The sequence below is a fragment of the Henckelia pumila genome, chromosome 1 (genome assembly GCF_033568475.1).
Source record: "Henckelia pumila isolate YLH828 chromosome 1, ASM3356847v2, whole genome shotgun sequence".
In the NCBI taxonomy this organism is placed as follows: Eukaryota; Viridiplantae; Streptophyta; class Magnoliopsida; order Lamiales; family Gesneriaceae; genus Henckelia; species Henckelia pumila.
In genome coordinates this window covers 169,940,618-169,953,663 of record NC_133120.1, presented here as the reverse complement: position 1 = coordinate 169,953,663, position 13,046 = coordinate 169,940,618, and the positions used below count along the sequence as shown (strand labels likewise).

At 33.8% G+C, this 13,046-nt stretch overlaps 1 protein-coding gene across 4 annotated transcripts; it reads left to right on the top strand.

The window, feature by feature from the left end:
* Positions 1-5,023: 5,023 nt before the first annotated feature.
* On the top strand, positions 5,024-8,448 carry LOC140861293 (F-box/LRR-repeat protein At3g58900-like). 4 transcript variants are annotated; one of them, XM_073264450.1, is made up of 5 exons: positions 5,024-5,169; positions 5,760-6,727; positions 6,820-6,975; positions 7,065-7,352; positions 7,848-8,448. In XM_073264450.1, exons 2-4 carry the CDS (start codon positions 5,780-5,782, stop codon positions 7,335-7,337), a joined length of 1,377 nt encoding a protein of 458 aa, XP_073120551.1. In that variant the 5' UTR covers positions 5,024-5,169; positions 5,760-5,779; the 3' UTR covers positions 7,338-7,352; positions 7,848-8,448. The 4 variants fall into 4 exon arrangements, with proteins under 4 accessions (XP_073120551.1, XP_073120513.1, XP_073120467.1 ...); XM_073264412.1 differs by having other exon boundaries at positions 7,065-7,356; positions 7,817-8,448; XM_073264366.1 differs by having other exon boundaries at positions 7,065-7,374; positions 7,817-8,448.
* Positions 8,449-13,046: the final 4,598 nt, after the last annotated feature.

Genomic DNA, 13,046 nt, shown 5'->3' with positions numbered 1-13,046 from the left:
AGTAACCACTCGATCTTCACTAAATAATATTTGCAATCATCTTGCTTTTGTTTCACATGTTGAACCTAAGTGTATTGATGATGATTTATTAGATGATTCTTGGATAATTGCTATGCAAGATGAATTAAATGAATTCAAACGTAATGATGTTTGGTGTCTTGTTCCTAGGCCGCATGATAGATCTATTATTGGTACTAAATGGGTCTTTAGGAATAAACTTGACGAGCATGGTACTATCACTAGAAATAAATCTAGGCTTGTAGCGAAAGGATATAGTCAAGAAAAAGACATTGATTATGATGAGACATATGCTCTTGTTTCCCGACTAGAATCTATTCGCATGCTACTTGCTTTTGCTTGCTCTAATAATTTCAAGTTATTTCAAATTGATGTTAAGAGTGCATTCCTGAATGGTGAACTAAAAGAGGAAGTATATATTGAACAACCTGATGGCTTTGTTGATTTGTTATTTCCTGATCATGTGTTTAAACTTAACAAAGCATTGTATGGTTTAAAACAAGCTCCTCGAGCTTGGTATGAAAAACTATCAACTTTCCTTCTTTCAAATGATTTTTCGAGAGGAAAGATTGACATTACTTTATTTACCAAAAATGTCAAAGATGATTTATTGATTATGCAAATTTATGTTGATGACATAATTTTTGGTTCTACTAATGAAACTCTTTGTCAAGAATTCTCTAAGTTGATGCAGGATCACTTTGAGATGAGCATGATGGGGGAACTTAACTATTTCCTCGGATTGCAAATCAAACAGTGCAAGGATGGGTTCTTTGTGAACCAAAACAAATACATCAAGGAGATTCTAAAGGAGTTTGGGATGGAGAACACAAAATCATCATCCACACCGATGAGCACTGCAATCAGACTCGACAAGGATGAAAATGGTAAATCTGTAGATCAATCTTTCTTTTATAGTATGATTGACTCCTTACTTTATGCTACTGCTAGTAGGCCGAACATTATGTTTAGTGTTTGCTTGTGTGCACGATTTGAATCATGTCCAAAGGAATAACATTTGTTCGCCATAAAACGCATTTCAAATATCTTTCAAATACTCCAAATCTCGGCTTGTGGTATTCGAAAAATTCTTTCTTTGATTTAAAAGCATATTGTGATGCCGACTTTGGTGGATATAAGGTGAACAGGAAAAGCACTAGTGAAACTTGCTTCTTTCTAGGAAATTGTTTAGTTTCTTGGTTTTCAAAGAAACAAAATTGTGTTGCGTTGTCAACAACCGAAGCCGAATATATGGCTGCCGGTAGTTGTTGTGCGCAAATTTTTTGGATGAAGCATCAATTGCTCGACTATGGTGTATATTTTTAAAAAATTCATATTTTCTGTGACAACACTAGCGCCATATGTCTTACAAAGAATCCGATTCAACATTCGCGCACCAAACATATTGACATTCGTCATCATTTTATTTGTGATCACATCGAACGAAATGAAGTTGAACTTCAATATGTTGACACTAAAAATCAAATTGCCGATATTTTTATAAAACCACTAGATGAAAATATTTTTATTCGTTTGCGTGGTGAACTTGACATGATTGAGTTGTAATCGCATGTGGACATAAATTGAAATTTAATGTCATATTAAGAGGGAACTTAATAATAAAATTCAAGCAACTTAATTTTGGATAATACAAATTAATTGTATTTATTCAATGTTATAAAACTCACATTTTATGTGAAATTTATGTGTTTCATTTTAGAAATCATATTTCAATTCTCTTGATTTGCATTTACTTTTCCAGTCTTTTTGATTATCACAAAAAGAGGGAGAATTAGTTTGGTTAAATACTTTAACTAAGGAGGAGAGTTAAATGCATGGAGAATAAAATCGGTTATTTGATAAACAAATTTTTTTTAACTAACTATTTAATTGAGGGGGAGTTTTTGCATAGTTTTACTTTATTGTGCAAATTTAAATTGTTTATTTAATATTGTACATTTATTTCTCCTATTTAACCAAGTTTTGTGATCATCAAAAAGGGAAAAATTGTTACGCCTTAAACGCATACAAATCTCGTGTTATGAGATTAATGTTTTTAATGCATTAACAAATCTCATAATATTATGTTTTGATGATTTCAAAACTCGGTTAATTGTTACTAAACATTTAAAGTGAGATTTTGCAGATTAGATTTATTAACAAATAAATTATTGGAAGTTATTTTGAAGCTATCAATGTATTTATGAAGTCTCATATTGCTCATATAATAGACACAATGTTATGTGAATGCCATGAAATATTGTTATGAGGATATGAAGAAAAGGACAAGAAGAAGCCAAAGTATGGAGCAGCAACTTTCGAAAATTACTGGGAATTTTCTATGGATTGAAATCCGATCTCCACCTGTCATAATCTAGATGATGAAGTGTTAAATCTTCTGTCAAAATTTGAGAGAAATCCAACGGCTATATTGAGATATATGATTTTTTCAAATATGCTGCACAGAACCTACTCCTGCAAGGAATGAAACCATGAAGATTCAACTTCATAAAATAACTGGGAATGATTGAGACATCTAAATCCAATCTCCACTAATCAGATTCAAGTTTAGGATGTTATACAACTTCTGTCCAAATTTCAGATCAATCCAACGCATGGATTGGGAGATATGAATTTTTCAAATGTGTCGCGCAGAATAAGAAGCGAAAACATGATGAAGCGAGTTCCGAAAATTACTGGAAATGTTTGACTTGTTCAAATCAAATCTTCACTGTTTAGAATAAAGATTAAGATTTTTAAAGTTTCAGGCAAAATTTTAGATCAATCCAACGGTTAGATTGTGAGATATGAATTTTCTACAAAATCCGCTTTGTGCTGGGTGAAAGCAGGCAGCGATGCCGAACACTTTTTGTCTACTCCTTGACTTCCCAATACACGCTTCATGCACTCAAATCAGATTCAAATCCTTGCCAACTATAAATAAAGGCTTTCCAAAGTCATTTGGAGACATCCCAACTCATTTCTTCTCTCCTTTGCAAGCAATCTTCTCTCTATCAAAGTGTTTATGTGATATATTCAAATATTTGAGAGTGTTTGTAAAAATAGTTTGTGAGTTGGTTGTGCTATTGTTGTAAACACTTGAGTGTGAAGCCAAGTGTGTTGTGCTATTGTTGTAAACACTTGAGTGTGAAGTCAAGTGTGTTGTGTTGAGGCTGTCCTTGGAGCCCTTAAGGTCAAGTGTTTGAATTGTATCGGCGCAGTGATCGTGTTGAATTGTACGGCTATACTTGGAGCCATCAAGGCCAAGATGTTGAAGTGCTAGTGGATCCTTGGTTAATCGATCTTAACCAAGAAGGGGAGACGTAGACGATTTATCGTCGAACTTCCATAAACATCTCTTATCTCTTTTACCGCTTTATTTACATTACACATTTATTTACCGCATTTATTATTAATTTCTTTAAGTCTTCCGCTTGTGTATTTGCATAATTGGTTTAAATTGCTAAAGTTGCCGATAGAACCTAAATCCCCCCATTAGGTTCTAACAAAATATAACTACAAGAATCTAAAAAAACAGTGATAAGAAGGAATATTTTTTAAAGTTTTTGGTTTTTAATATTTTTAATTTTTTATTATTATCTATACTATTAATTAAAGTTAAACATCTTATAATAACCAACTATTGATATGTTGGTGAAACTTTTTCATAATCCCAAAAATTACCTTTAACTACTCAATTACATATTTTACAAATTTATTTTCCTCCTCCTAACCAACTTTTGGTATGTTTGTAAAACTTTTTCAAAATCCCCAAAATTAACTTTAAACAGTCAATTACATATTTTACAAATTTATTTTCATTTTAACTTTTATTATCTCTTACCGTTTCAATTTCAAAATTGATAAATGTAATTTAAAATTTTTTTTCCCTAAAAAAGAGTTTCTCTTATCTCCTATTGTTTCAATTTTAAAATTTATAACTGTAGTTTAAAATTTTTTTTTTTAAAAAAAATTTTCAATATATTTTTTATGTATCACACGTATAACTTGTTCCATAAAGTGCTAGCTTATATTATGTGTATGATTCTTGAGTCGATGTCACGACATGTGAGACAGATCTACCCGATCCAATAAAAAATGATACTTTTAATATTACATTTAACCACCCAATTACATATTTTACAATTTATTTTCATCCTATCTATTATCTCTTAACATTTCAATTTCAAAATTGATAACTATAATTTTAATTTTTTTCTAAAAAAAAATGCATATATCTTTTCTTGTATTGTTTTGATTTCAAAATTGATAACGGTAATTCTAAATATCTTTTAGAAAAAAAAATATTTTATTACGGATCACACCTATAACTTGTGTCATAAAGTGCTAGCTTATATTATGTGTATATGATTCTTGACGGTGTCGGTGTCACGGCCTATGAGATGGATATATCTGATCCAATAACAATAATATTTTAAATATTTTATTTAACAACTCAATTGCATATTTTACAAATTTATTTTCATCATCTCTTGTCTCTTATAGTTTCAATTTCAAAATTGATAACTATAAATTTATTTTATTTTTCCTAAAAAAACATATATATTATCTCCTTTCGTTTCAATTTCAAAATTGATAGCGGTAATTTTTCAGAAAAAAATTTCATTATATATATTTTTACGGATCACACATATAACTTGTGTCATAAAACACTAGCTTATATAATGTGTATGATTCTTGATGGTGTCTATGTCACGATCTGTAAGACAGATCTACCTGATTCAATAAAAAGTAATATTTTAAATATATAAATAATATTTTTTTGACGGTATCGATGTCACGACCTGTGAAACGGATCTATTTAATCAAATAAAAATAATACTTTTAATATATAAGCAATACTTTTTAACGAGTTTGTTCGAGATATTCTCACGTGATGATATCATATAAGTTATATGCGATTTTAGTTGTTTAAAAAACCCTTGTAACGCTTTTCAAAAAAAAAAAAGAAAAAAAGAAAAAAAAGAACCCTAGTAATCGAGGTTTCATGAGTTTTCAGTGTTGATAAATGCAATTTGTCGTGTATAAATTGGGCACTATAGGATTTACTGATCTTTTCTCTTCGTCTCCCAGCTTCTAAGGACCTTCTACACACAACCGCTTCCTCCACAGTTTCTGGGCATGATCGTGGTACTGTTCACTGCACTGCTTTTTTTAGCATCATTCTGTAGCGAACCCGTGATTTCTTCTGTCCCAAATTTTTAACTTCGATTTCTCATGTTAGGAAAAAGGGGTGCTGTATTTGCTTAGCTTGTTTTCGTTTCTTGATTCGTTGTGTTGTTATTCTAGTTGATGCTATGCTAGCCATTCAAGTTGCTTTATTTCCATCTCCTCAAGCATCCGCAATGGTGTTTCCCGCCCGACAGTGCTCTCTGATTTCAATATTCAAACGACCCTTTTGGATTCTGTTCGTTTTTGGTTAATGAAATTCGTGGAGATTAATAAGTGAACCATTGTTCGTTAACTGTATTAGAAAAACCCCTCGAGGGTTGTTCCCCGATTTTATTTGTAAGACGAGATAATGAATATGTATTGGAGCTAATTATAGGTTGGTTATCATGTTTTTATGATGCAACGCTGTGTTTTGTGTGTGCGTGCGCGCATATTTTGGCTTGAGTATACGACAAATATATATATATATTTTTTAGTTAAGTGTATACAACATTTCAAGTACTTAAAAAGGAACATCTTTTGATATTCTTATTTTCTTTTCCTCAAAGAAAAAAGGGCGTGCCAATTGATGGGCAGTTTTGAATTGCAAAATTCTCGAGAGGAGCAGAATACTGATGGTGGGCACTGCAAAATTAGCCATTTACCAGATTGCATCCTGCATCACATTCTGTCATATCTTCCCACCAAAGAGGTTGTGGCAACATCTATTTTGTCTAAAAGATGGAAACTTTTATGGACAGAAGTTACCTGTTTCGACTTTGATGATTCGTTGCTGTATTCTAGTCAAATAGATTTTCGGCACCCACTTTATGTCACTCGTTTCATGAATTTTGTTGAGAGGGTTCTTCTGGTAAGAAAAAAGTCTGATATGAAAAGATTCCGTCTCTCCTGTCGTGTTTGCTTTAGTGAATATCGTGTCCATGAGTGGATTTCGGCTGCTCTCAGACGCAATGTTCAAGAGCTTGATCTTTGCCTTTTCGTCCAGGAGTCCTTTACACTACCCTGGGGTGTTTTTGATAACGTATCCCTTACTGCTGTGAGATTAGAAATGACTTGTACTCTTCAACTACCGACTTATATTTCCTTTCCGTGCCTTAGAAGGTTACACCTTTGTCTGGTCACTTTCCCGAACGATCTCTTGATGCAAAAACTGTTCTCTAGTTGCCCTTCTCTAAAAGAGTTGGCTATATTAGATTGCGAATGGATAAATTTGAAGTCTATATCGATTGCTATTCCATCTTTGAAGAGCCTGATAATTGATGATTTACCATTTTGTTCTGTTGATGATCTTCGTGGTTGTGAGATCAAGATTGATGCAGAAAATCTTGTATTCTTCAAGTACCGTGGTTATTTGTCGAATGAGATTCACATCTACGATCTTTCCTCATCGGCACTTGCGTTAATTAACGTCCCCATTCTATGTCAAAGGCAGTGGGAAATCACTTCTCGCACATTTAAACTGTTCAGAGGACTGAAAAACGTTAGTAGCTTGAGAATATCCAGTGGAACCCTCGAGGTAATTGATTCAACAAGAATGATGATTATATATCGCCACTGTGAACTTCTAGTTTCCCAAGATACTGACCTTTATGCTATTGCCTGGTGAAGTCTCTTTTTCTTGCAGACGATGTGCTAGATCTTCTACCAACATTTGAAAACTTGACACTTCTGGAGTTGAGGGGAGAATTTGGTGGACATTGCATCGAACTATTGATGGAGTTTCTGTATCACTTTCCTAAATTACAATCTCTTCAATTATGCGAGGTTGTTTTTGAGGCCATAATTGTTTAAGTGCACAAGGGATTTTTTTATCTTGCAATTAACTGCTTTCAATTTTTTTTTTTGCCATTTAGGGACTTGGCTGCTGCAAAGATGATTGCAAGCTGAAGTTAACACCCAGTCGTAGCTTGTCTAATCTCAAGACTGTCAACTACCAGAATTTTAACGGGACTAGTACCGAAATGTATTTTGTGAAGTTTTTGCTGAAAAATGCAGTGACAATGATGAAAATGGATGTGGTTTGGTCTAAAAGTTTTTCCGTGGATCCAAAAGATCAACTGGCGATTGAAAATCAATTACATGGACTTCCCAGAGGCTCCAGAGACTGTGCACTCGTGCTCATGTGAATCTCCATGCTTCATGTCGGTAGTGTTCTCTAGCATGGTTCTTATTCTTACTTCGACTTAACTGAACTCAATTTTCCTTACTCTCTTTCGAAAGTTGATGTCCATGTTTGTTGAATAATATATAGCCAACAACTTTTATAAATAAAAAATAAATAACATAGCTGTCAACTTTTATGCTGTCGTATTTGCTAGTCTGATTATGTGGATAGGTGTAATATTTAATATAACATTGACTTTACCCCCAACATCCCCACCTCCCCTGAAAGCAAATGAAAGAATAGACCCTTATGATATCCCGAGCTTCCGATGAAAGAAAAGCGATTTGTATTTGCTCAAATATGATACTTGATCCACTGAAATAGTGATGGTTTGTCTTATATTTTACCGTGATTTGCTTGTCGATTATGCTTCCGCATCGTTCCACAAACTTGGGCTGCCTCGACGTCTAATGTCTCAATTATCAACTGGATTATGTTTAGGTTATAATTTTTGGATATGTTATCCATCCAGTTTGCTTCTGTGCGCGGTTTTTCGCTGGTTTTGTCAAGAGGGCAGGTATGGTTTAGAATCTTGATAAATTATTTGCTGATGCAACTATTGTTTAAAGAGCCTGTCTCCTGGTTGACCACATTTTTTGGTGCTTTTGTATCGATGTTCGAGGGAAGAGCAAGCGTGCAGTTATCGGAACGTTACATACGACACATTGCAGTGGCTTTTGTTGATAGCTGCTTTTTGTTTCTCGTTTTGCCTTGCTGTATGGGTGATTGTATGTGCATATCAACATATTTGCTGTTGAATTTTGGATTCAAGCTTGATATATATAGACGGGCATTACAGAGAAAAAAGGAAAAAGGGGGATTTTGATGCACAGAAGAACTGTATCAGGCGGATATCATTCAGTGTATAGCTGCATTTTCAGTATTATAGCAACTAAAGATTAATCCAAAACTAGAGGCGTAGGCGAATTGAATGGAGCTAGATATGAAGAGCATTTTAAGTCTGAAGTCTGCTCAAATTAGATTTATTCTAAACTTGATTCAAAATTCAGGGATAATTAATGATTATGTCCTTAAAGTTTCCTAACTTTTCCAAAAATATACTAATACTTTTTTCGTCGCCAATTACGTCCCTTTTTTATAAAAAGTTTCCCAGATATGTCCTCCAAACTAAAAATTTCCTATACTACCTTTATGTTAATATTTTGTATAAAATTTTCCCTATGTCTCAAAATGGTATCATAGTTTAGGTAATTTTATTCAGACTTTATATTATTCATTAAATCATATTTTTCTTTGTTGAGGAAGAGATTTTTAACAAACCATGGATTCAAACGAGAGTTTGAACCAGAAGGGTTTCATTTATATGAAATCCCATAAACAAGTGAATCTATTTAAAATAGATTCTTTACAAAACTTAAAGAAACTTAGGTCTTATATACTCTCTGAAAAGATTAAGAAATATGATTTCTAATTTTCAATTTCTAGAGATCACACCAGATTCTTCTAAACTCTCCGGAGATCTTAGATAAATTCAAAAGACCGTACAATATTACAGTAATCAGCTATATGAAATACCTCGGCATATTGGAGAAATCCTTAAAAAACAAAAAGAAATTCTTGTAACTCTAAAGGATCTTCAAGCCAAAATCGTAAATCTAGAACAAACGTCTAGTTCTAGAAAGGGAAATTCAGGAGGAAGGTTACCACTCTCGTTTGGTAACGAACCTCTGTTACATCAGAAAGGTAAAACCAAAATGGTTCAAAAACCTTTAACTGATGATAAAATGATGATTAATATTATAAAGGAAGTATAAAAAAAAAACACTATCTGATGACTACTTTAGAAAGATTAAATATCGAGGATCTACAAGATCTTGCGGATTCTTTTGCGAATCTCAAAGTAGTAGATCTAAAAATGAATTCCCCTGAGGGTGAACAACCCATAGAAAATCCCCCTAGATATGTGGTTAAAACAGAAGAACCACATAGTGAGTTCCATGTTGGAGAAAATTCACATCCAGCCAGAACCAGATCAAGAAGGAGTAATATACCAATACATCAAACTCCTTATGAAAAAACTATTTTAGACCCGATACATCCTTATGGGTTTATGTTAAACCTGGATGTTCTGGACTTCAAAAACAGAGAAGATCTCATATATGATTGGACATCAGCTATGAAAATAGCAGCATGAACTTTAGATCTCAACAAAGAAGAATTTATCAAACTTCTGAAAATGGGTCTAATGGGATCTGTCAAGATAGCTTGGGAAATGACCATGCCAGAAACCAATGAATCAATCCAGGAGAATCACTTAGCGAGATTGGAGGAAGAATGACCACCCTTTTTAAAGCACAATTCATAGGGGTAGACTATTTCAATAATCAAGATACAGAGAAAAAAAGAAGATATACTCAAGCTCTGTATAGCCTTGAGTTACATGATATATGTTTAGTTGATGAATATATTATGTTATTCACCAAATATAGATGGAATTCGGGAGTTGAAGAAAATGTAACCATTCAGCTATTTTTCGCAAAAATGTCAAGCCCGTGGAGAGAAATGCTGATAAAAGAATACGTTCCAGGTAATCTTGATACATTGGCAAGACGCGCCTCCTTTTTGAAAGGTAAATTGGCGGAATGGTGCCATATGGCAGCATTACAGAAGAACTATAAGAAAATAAGAGGTATTAATAAACATACTCCTCTATGTTGTAGAGAAAATGATCTCCCTACGGTTATGGGGAATAGATCACAGGGATTTAAGAGGAAGAAATTCAGAAATAATCCCTACAATAAAAGAATGAAAAGTTCTTGGAAACCAAGAACATTTTGGTCCAAATAAAAGGCCAGATCCTATAGATCAGGTAGAAGAAGTGGACCTACACGATCATCCCCAGCAACAAACTCATCGCAAAGCGGGGGAAGAACACCATCTAGAAGAACTTTCAGAAGAACTCATACGAGAGCAAGTGAAAGTTTCAAGGATTGCAATTGCTGGACATGTGGAGCTAGAGGTCATATATCTACAAACTGTCCAGAAAACGAGAAAAAAAGAGTTAAACTTTTTGAAGCAACACCATATATGGATGATGCGGTCTTCTTTCAAGATCTAGTCCAAGTATATCAATTTGAGGATATCCCCTCAGACGAAAGTATATACGAAGAAGAGATATTGTTTAACCAAGATGAATCAGAATCAGAATCAGAATCAAGAAGAAGTGTTTCGACACGAAACACATGAGAGTTTGACTGGATTTTTTAGTCAAACCACGATATCTTATAATATGGTCCAAAGGATTATGAGAGAAAATCCAACATTACAGAAGTACCAAGGATTTTCGGCAGGACAAGTAGAAAGAGTCTTAGGCAACCTAGGGCTTAGACAAAGAAGACATCATTTGATTTACAAAGTATCCAGAAGGGAAATGACAATCCCTATGGAGTTAACTAGTAATCAAATAGAGATGCAGTTAATTCCTTTTGAAGAAGTAAGAGAGAAATTGCAGAAGCTGAAAAGTGAGGTAGCAAGAACGATGTCTTGGATTCATATTGGAGCAATCCAAATAATGATCAAGGAAACTTTTAAAGAGGGAATAGATTCACCCATAGATATCGTATTATGTGATAAAAGAATGGGGTACAAGATGCTGTTCTGGGTACGATCTCAGGAAATCTATGTGCAGGGAAAATAGTAGGAGTTATTTATCCAAGAATAGCCTACAATTTAGCTGACAGAGACTTTAGTCGAGTCTTGACTTTGCATCAAAACTTCAAGGAAAAAAGATTAATGAATGAATGTAATAGACCATATTCTATTACTTATTAAATTTCATATGCTCTTTCTAATACTCATCATTCTGAATTATTTATTAGAAATGAGTTTATCGAAATTCCAGAAATCTTTGGGAAAGTTGCTCAAGCAATATACCCGGAAAGAATCGAGTTTCCTTTAATTCAAGAAACAGACATTCAAATACAAGATAAACCGGTTCTATACAGAGATCTTAAAATAGAACCCCGAAGGTTATCTTTCCAATGTGACCGAATGACAAGTCGAAGGTGGAAAAAATCTCCTATTCAGGAAATTCCACCTGAAGAAAAGGAGTTTTCAATAATAGAAAAACTTAGATCTCCAGAAGGATGGAAAGAAGTCAAAATAGTATTCGAAATTACAAGTCACAGGAAACAATTTCCTTGTAACTCGATTTACTATTTAGAGCAGCAGGTAACAGGAACTTACCAAGCATTAATAAATATTGGAGAATTGGAAGTTCAAATTTTTGGAAAATTCAAAGAACAGAAGTGGATCAGAACATTCTTGGCCTAGATTTTCTGGAGGACCATAAAGCATGGAAACGCCTTGAAAAAGGAATATAGTTTATGGCAAAAGAAAAGACTTGGAGGATTCAATAAGAATTCTACGAGATGGAAAACCAAGAGAATTGGATAAGGGACAATCCCTTAATCAAATTCGAAAACTCTGTTTATAAACAGAGAAAGAAGCAACTGTTGAAATTAATAAGTCATGAACATGATTTACTATAACGCATTGAAGAAGTGGAAAGGAGTAACCATACTCTACCTTCTGAAGCCTTAGAAAAACTAAAAGTGAATAGTCTTAATCAGATTACTGAGTTACAACATAGTCTGTTAAAAATGGCGGGGCCATTTAGTAATCCCTTTAAAAAATGACGACAAGTCCTTTCTCCATATACATTCCGATAGGTATGTTGTATGAACAATATAAGGCTGAATACTTTTCAGCTTATATTGACTCGGGAGCAGGAATTTGTACAGCAAAAAGAGGAGTCTTTCCTGAAGAATGTGAAGAAGAATTGCCAAAAATTGCTGGACGAGATTTCTCTCGAAGAATTTTAATTCCTTGCAAAGGAATAAAACAAGCAGAGATCCTTATGGAAGGAGCAGGTCAAACACACTGGTACAAGGTAAAGACACCACCAATCTATTTCCATGATACAGGAGCAGATATCCTGTTAGAAAATAACTTCTTACAAATGTTTAAGAAGTACACACAAGACAACGAGTCAGGAAGACTTATGTTCACTACAATTTGTGATCATAAAATTATCGTTCAACGACTCAAGGTTGCTTTTTATCGACAATTGCCGATAATATTTCGCAGCCAGCGTGGTGATAAAGGACAACTTTTTCACCCAAAAATGAAAGATCCAAGAAGGTTTGGAGAAACCATGTTGAAAATAACAACAGAACAAGAACTCCAAACAGAGGATATGGAGCTTCTCAAAGTAACTCTAAATCATAGAGATATAGAGTTAAAAAATAAGGTATCCCTTGAAGATGTCAAAAAGAGGCTCAAAGAAAGTTACAATGAGCATCCTTTGGCATGGTGGGATAGAAATCAACTCAAAGTCAATCTTACTCTAAAGGAAGGCAAAGAGTATGAATTTGTCAGATATAAGCCTATCCCAATGAACATAACAGATCAAAGGGATATGAGAATGATTATCAAGGAACATTTGGACCTTGTTCTAATCAAAGAAGGAGTTTCACCATATAGCATCCCAGGTTTTCTGGTCAAAAATCATGGTGAAATAAAAAGAGGGAAACCCAGGTTAGTTATTAACTACCAAAGTATTAATAAAATCCTGGAGTTTGATGGGTACTTCATACCCAGTAGAGAACATCTAATTAGCTGTGTACGAAATGCTAAAGTGTTCTCAAAA